Source organism: Gouania willdenowi, chromosome 6 (genome assembly GCF_900634775.1).
Source record: "Gouania willdenowi chromosome 6, fGouWil2.1, whole genome shotgun sequence".
Classification (NCBI taxonomy): Eukaryota; Metazoa; Chordata; class Actinopteri; order Blenniiformes; family Gobiesocidae; genus Gouania; species Gouania willdenowi.
This window is the reverse complement of record NC_041049.1, coordinates 65847767-65855198: the sequence shown is the minus strand read 5'-3', so window position 1 is coordinate 65855198 and position 7432 is coordinate 65847767. Positions and strand designations below refer to the sequence as shown.

At 37.1% G+C, this 7432-nt stretch overlaps 1 protein-coding gene across 1 annotated transcript in view; it reads right to left on the bottom strand.

Moving 5' to 3' along the window:
* Window positions 1–886: 886 nt before the first annotated feature.
* LOC114465456 (fibulin-7) overlaps window positions 887–7432 on the bottom strand; it is an 8266-nt gene continuing 1720 nt past the window's right edge. The window contains exons 3-7 of the mRNA XM_028450475.1: window positions 5921–6091; window positions 4568–4807; window positions 3259–3396; window positions 2679–2814; window positions 887–1356 (exon numbers count right to left, since the gene is read on the bottom strand). Coding sequence (XP_028306276.1) covers window positions 996–1356; window positions 2679–2814; window positions 3259–3396; window positions 4568–4807; window positions 5921–6091 — 1046 coding nt within the window. The 3' untranslated portion in view covers window positions 887–995. The remainder of the gene's footprint in view (window positions 1357–2678; window positions 2815–3258; window positions 3397–4567; window positions 4808–5920; window positions 6092–7432) is intronic.

Genomic DNA, 7432 nt, shown 5'->3' with positions numbered 1-7432 from the left:
TATATTTTAATTGATGACTGCATAGAACCTGCTAACACATGATTTACTCATGTTATCACACAGAATGTACAGAGTAGACAACTTTGTAGAGGTTTTTTTTAGCAAACTAGTCAATAATCACTGGCAGTAGTTGAGATGCAGTTTTGCTATCACTAAAGGGGCGGGGCTTCAGTGGCAAAGATCCTGTATTGATGTATAATGAACACTCCTGCTCACTGACATGCAGTAAAAAGGACGGTTTTAGTGCTAAGATTTATCTGTTAATGCACCCAGTAATTGTGTTGAATGATAATGGATTAGCATTAGCTTTATGATAAAGTTGATGGTCAGAAAGACAATATGAATTGGTCAAAAGTGCAACAAAATTGCCCAATTAATAATAGTTCCAGCAAGTTTTATTTTGTCTTCATTTTGATGGTTCCTTCAAAGGAACCATCAAAGGCGATCAGCAGAACTCCTCTGACGAAGACTGGCAGTTGACAGTCGAAATATATCGGGAGACAAACATTTCCTGAAAAACCTTGTCTGAATAAACAGAACATCAACTTAACATATTATTTAAAAAAAAAAAATGACAAAATGAGTCTCGCTGGAACTATTACATGAAAGTCAAGTGAAACTTCAAAGGAACCATCAAAGGCAAAAAAAAAATCCTGAAAAACCGGAATAAAAGAAACCTCAACTTAACAGTCGCCCAATTAGAAGTAAGTTTCTGTGCAAAGGGAGGGAGTTATTTATTTTCCCAGAAGAAGAGCTAATGAGCCACATGTTACTCGAGAGCCACAATTTGCAAAACCATCGATTTACATAAACATCCATCAACTAGTTACCAGTAATTTAGCAGTCAACCTTACTCAGTGAAATCAATCTGTAATGAATAGGGTACAGTAAATGATAAAGGTTGAGATGTAGTGAGATGGTATGTTCTGAGCGACACTCATCAATGTCTCGCTATTGGGTGAACAAGGACACTAAACTCTTCCTTCTCTCAGTAACTAAAACTCATACGGGGAGACAAACAGAGTGACTTTGGTCAGGTATCGGCCCAGCAGAGTGTGACGCTCTAACTCGCTCATCTCCACCTCAGCTTCCAGCGTAGCCGGGCCTTTGATGGGTGTAACCAGGAGCAGAGTGCCCGTCTGCCGACCGGAGCGCTGAACACTAAAGTGACCCATGCCGTGTCCGCCCGCCAGTCCGAAGCGCAGGGTGTCGCCCAGCACCCGTGACGCAGAAACCCGGAAAATAACTCGTGGGGCGGACATGTTGGACATCACTGCTAGGAAGTGGAAGGAGATAGAGTTTGGTGCCTGAGCACAGTCGGTATCTTCCAGCATGCACGGGTTCCTCTCACAACGCCTGAGGAGAAACAAGGAAGATGAAGAAGAATGAAGTCAACAGAATAAAGACTGAAGAGCATGAAGAAGTGTTTTCAAGCCATCATTGACTGGGGTCTGGTTTTAGGGGGAGTCGTCTTCTGATTGAGACGACCTGTCTAGATGTTGGAGTATCAGTGGGCAAGTTGAGTGTAAAGAGTAACTCAACCTCTGCTTTCTCCTGACCTGCCACTAGGAGAGAAATAAAAAAATGCCTTGATTATGGGTGGGGCTCCTGGATCAGTTAAGACACACCCAGTCTATACTATAAAATCTCCAATGAATAATCTATGCTTTGCTAACTAGCTACTCATTACTCAATATACCTCTATTCACTCTTCTCTCTATCCAACCTACTCACCACAGATTGTAGAGCCCACAGGTGATAGTTCTTATAAAAGGGGCGGGGCTAACAGTGCTTGATTGTGACACAAGATGGTCCCAAAATGTCACATGATCTTGTTCTCAGCCAATAGCAATTGTAATAGCCTGGTTTCAACCCATAGAGGGCAGTCACTGTGACATTTTACAATGAAATCTGACAAATTGAAACACTTTGACTAAAATGATGAGAGTTGGACCAGAATCAATCAATCCTTTATACTTAAATACATTTGTATTCAGCAGAAAAAAGTAGTTTTGGGGTTTAGTTACTCTTTAAAGTCCTGGAGAAGGCTGTAACGTATTGGGGGCTTGTCCGGAGTCACTTGGAGAAATTACCTTTAAAAATGGAAGTGACATTTTGTTTTAATGCACCTGGAAGTTTTATTACTTTTAAATGTCTGAGATGGTTTCTGTATGATGAAATAATAAAACAATATGTGTTGTTGTATAATGGGAACACTGCGGTACTTTATCTATTTCATGGCCTTCATAAGAGGATGCCGCAACATCATCTCACGGCCTAATGATTTCTGTAAACCCAAAGTATTAGTCATTAGATAAATCACCAAATTGGTCAGTTCCGGATATGGTATAAGTGGAAAATGGACTTGATTTACTGTATATACTGCTCTATAACCACAAAGGTATATCCCAAAGTGCTTCACAATATCAGCTCACATTCCCACACCAATGCGACAGAGCTTCCATGCAAGGTATAGCACTGGGAATTAACCCCCAACCTCTCAATCAGAAGACGACCCCTCTACCACCTAATATATAAAACCTGATACGTTATGAAATTCTAAATAACTGATAGAAAGTGTCTTGGGACAGAACTGGGCCAAACATGGCCCCTGAACTATAGACATAAGGGATGACATTTGAGTTAGAAATCAATCCTATGTTCTACGTTGAACTTACATCTGTGATGTCTTGATGTATGTGGCGTTTTTTATTCTGGGACACTCCACTGTCACACACTGGAAGCCTCCAAAGGTGTTCACACACAGATGGTCAGCACTACAGTTGTGTCCGAGGGTTTCACACTCATTGATATCTGAGCACAAAGCACAGAGAGGACAGTCATGACCAAAGAAAAACATATACAGTATTTCCCTCTGTATATTTGGTTCCTATATCATCTCACAGGGTTTCATCCAGATTGGATCCAGATTGCGGATTTCATTGCAATTTTTTCAAAAAAGGGGGTGGCCATACAACTCAACCTACTCTATCTTAACATTTAGGTGGCAATGCAATATGAGGAACTGCTATGATTCCCAAGTGGATTGAAGTGTTACAAGTTCTTAGACTTTGCTTTTTAAAGGAATAATCATTATTCAGAACTATTGATTTTAATTTATAAATGCCAGTTTAAATTCATAAAAATAAAATCTTACCTTCAGGAGAATTTGTACACTTTCATTGTTTATTTCAAAGTTTTCATGTAAGATCTTAAAAATCTGTAATTAGTGGTTGTAGTGTTTGATTGTGCTCTTACCTGTGCAGCTGCGGCTGTCTGTAGCCATGCTGTAACCAGACGGACATGAGCAGTGGAAACTTCCCGGTGTGTTTGTGCACTGATGGGCACAGAGTTGACCAGGCTGAGCGAGGGGGAACAGATGGCATTCGTCGATATCTAAAAAGACCCAACAATGCAGTGGTTAGTGCTGAATCCAGTGGAACAGGTAGTGTCAATCACTCAATTACATTCTTCATTTACAATTACATTTTAACCCCTTAAGCCCTAGCCACTTTTCTCTGAAAATCACATACCCATAACAAAGAATGTGTTTCTAAGCTTCTACATGACCTACATGGCTAATTATTGTTCTGATTGATAGGACCCTCAGTGGCTACAGATGATGTGAAATTTTGGAAATATATGACAATAAATCATGTTTTAAATACAGAAATCCGTAGTCCGCTCAAAAAAACTTGAGATTTACATGAAATATAAAGCCAATTCTCAGTAGGGAAGGCTATAAAAGCAGAAATCCTAATATATGAACATCAACTGCAGCAAGTTTGGTGATAATAATAAACATTAGGCCAAATATACACAACCCTGGTGTCAATGAGCAGCAGGTATCAGTAAATATGACACAATCACATTTCTTAATTCTTAACAATTAACATGATATATAACATATTTAACCCAATACCTTAGCCCTGCCCCTTTACACTTTGACGTTGCTCAGCCATTGTCGCTACCTGGTTAGCTAACCGAAACACATGAGATCGGTCACTGACATGGAGTTCCTTCACGTTCTACCACAGTGGTTCCCAACATAGAGGATGCACCCCCTAAGGGGGCCGTGATGTCATGACGGGGGCACGAAAACTGACTTGCTGAACATTGAGCATGAAAAACTATGAAAATATTTGTTTTCTTGCAATCAAATAACTTTATTATTCCTCTTCTAAAATGTCTAAGGTTGTGAAGAAGAATATAGTCATGATTTTTACCTTTTTCAGTAACGGTTACATTGTTACCATTTTGTTGAAATTTTGTTCAGAAGTAGAATCACCGCACTCACGACGAAAACTGCCAATTTGTTGCAATGGAAAGTTTACAATTTTTTATAATCAAGACTATTTAAGGAAAACAGATGGTAAAAAAGTTTAGAAATGGAAAAAAGGGACAAAAATAAATCATACTTTTAAAAGTTCAACTGATTCTCAAAGTTATTTGAAGATGAAAACATCTCAGAAATACAGAACATTTTCAGCATCTCTCAGACAGTGAGCAGCAAAACCACTTTAAAGCTGCAGTTTTCCTGACGTTTCCAGGCCTATGTTTGTCTTACCTGTGCAGATGTTGTTGTCTCGACCCGATATCGTGAAACCAACATCACAGGTGCAGCGTGTGGAGCCCAGGAAGTGTTTGCACTGAGACGGTCTGATGGAGGAGGAGGAGGAGGAAGACGGTGATGAAGGAGGAGAAGATCCTGAATGGATGGATGATGTTGATAGAGCAGCAGAGGAAGAAGACAAAGAGAATGGAGCAGCAGGAGAGGAGGCCAAGGACGTGCTGGAGATGTTGAGACCTAAGAAGATAGATGTAGATTTTTTTTCTTCCATCTACGTTAACTTCTCCCACACCGTTTTTCCAATTTTGACAAATAAGCAATCAAAAAAATCAGAAAGTTCCAGATATGTATGCTTGTACTTTTAAACTATTGGAAATTTCAGCTTTTTCAACTTTCAAGCCCTTCATTCCCAGCCATTCTTCACCCTTTAACATGTTTAACTACTACCTTCAACCCTTTACAATTATTTCAAACCATTTCAACCGTATTGCTAATGTTCAGCTAATGAGAGGTTAATGCTATTGCCTGGCTAATGCTAATGCTAATTTAATGCTATTGCTAGGCTAATGGTAATGCAAGTTAAAGCTAATGCTAGCTAATGCTAATTCTAATGCAAGCTAATGTTATTGTTAATTCTAATACTATTGCTAATGCTAATGTTAGTTAATGCTAGATAATTCTAATGCTAATGTTAATGTTAGCTAATGCGAATGTTAAAGCTGATATCTGGAGTTTCTGAGAAATCTATGTTTATGTATCATTATTTTGAAATGCAAAAACTAGTCTCATGACCGCAACATCTCGGAGCTGCTTTTCAAAGGGGGAGGGACTTGCTGGATTCCGAACGGACCAGGAGTTTACGACATTTCTCATGGACAGGTAATAAACATGTTTTAATCAATCGTTATGGCACTCTTTTACAATAAATGAGTAGTTGTACTAGACTTTGTTATGTTTTGCAATGCCCATGCACAAACGTAGAGGCTAGCTTCTGGTAGATTGACAGAGACAGGGGAGGAAGTGGAGCTGATGAGGGCGGGACATCGAGACGGTCTCTCAGAAACCCCGGATAGCAGCTTTAATGCTAATGCTAATGCTAATGCTAATGCTAATGCTAATGTCAATGCTAATGCTAATGCTAATGCTAATGTAGTGCGACGCGGGCCAGCACCTGCATTCTGATACTAAATGACGTTTTTGAATGTGTGTGTGTGTGTGTGTGTGTGTGTGCGCGTGTGTGTGTGTGTGTGTGTGTGTGTGTGTGTGTGTGTGTGTGTGTGTGTGTGTGTGTGCGTGTGTGTGTGTGTGTGTGTGTGTGTGTGTGTGTGTGTGTGTGTGTGTGAGACTCACGTCTGCACATGGGCTGCTGTCCGCTCCACTTCAAAGACTGCAGACACACGCGGGTTCGTGGACCAATCAGTTCATAGCCTGGTTTGCAAAGGAAGTGGACTTCATGTCCCACATGGAAGACTCGGCCCAGTCTGCGGCCGTGAGTGGGGGGCTCTGGTTTGGGGCAGGATGCTGGGGAGCAGATGGAGATCAGGTCATACAACAACAGCTTTAATTCATTTACTGATTAGACTGATTATCCCTACTTATGTGATCATATTCTATTCATAAAAATCTGCAAATATGCTTTTCGATTCGGGGTGTGATTTGTCATTTTTAGGTTATTAGAAAATAGTCAAAATTGTGTGGACAGATGTGGGAAGGTTGGTGGGTCATTAATTATGTATTTATTAAGTTAAATAAATAAATAGAGAAATAAGATTTAAAAGTCATATAACCTATTTTTGTTTTCATACTATTATACTATACTGTTTTATAATATTGTCATCTTAAACTTTTATTGTGACTATATTTATTGTTTTAACTTGTGTCCGTATATTTTTCTGTTTCTACTGGTTATATAGGTTTTATTATTTAACTCCTAGGTTTATTTAGATTTTCATTGTTTTTAGTTTTATCACACAACTTTAATGAATTTTTAATGTATATTCTAAATTATTTTATTGAGCACTGTTGTCAATTATTTTATAGTTATTTGTCATTAACGTATGTTAATAACTCGTACAAACTGTATCTATCTGTGGGTACAGTAAGTTACATTAATCTTGATAACAATCCCCCTCAAAAAAATTACAACATGATACATGAATGCTGATTGGCTGAAAACTCCTAAATGGCGATGCCCACTGTGAAGGGATATTAAATATTCAATTAATCATATATAAAGGGATATTAAATATTCAATTAATCATATATAAAGGGATATTAAATATTCAATTAATCATATATAAAGGGATATTAAATATTCAATTAATCATACATAAAGGGATATTAAATATTCAATTAATCATATATAAAGGGATATTAAATATTCAATTAATCATATATAAAGGGATATTAAATATTCAATTAATCATATATAAAGGGATATTAAATATTCAATTAATCATATATAAAGGGATATTAAATATTCAATTAATCATATATAAAGGGATATTAAATATTCAATTAATCATACATAAAGGGATATTAAATATTCAATTAATCATATATAAAGGGATATTAAATATTCAATTAATCATATATAAAGGGATATTAAATATTCAATTAATCATATATAAAGGGATATTAAATATTCAATTAATCATATATAAAGGGATATTAAATATTCAATTAATCATATATAAAGGGATATTAAATATTCAATTAATCATATATAAAGGGATATTAAATATTCAATTAATCATATATAAAGGGATATTAAATATTCAATTAATCATATATAAAGGGATATGAAATATTCAATTAATCATATATAAAGGGATATTACACTTGTTTTGATGCTAAAAGTTG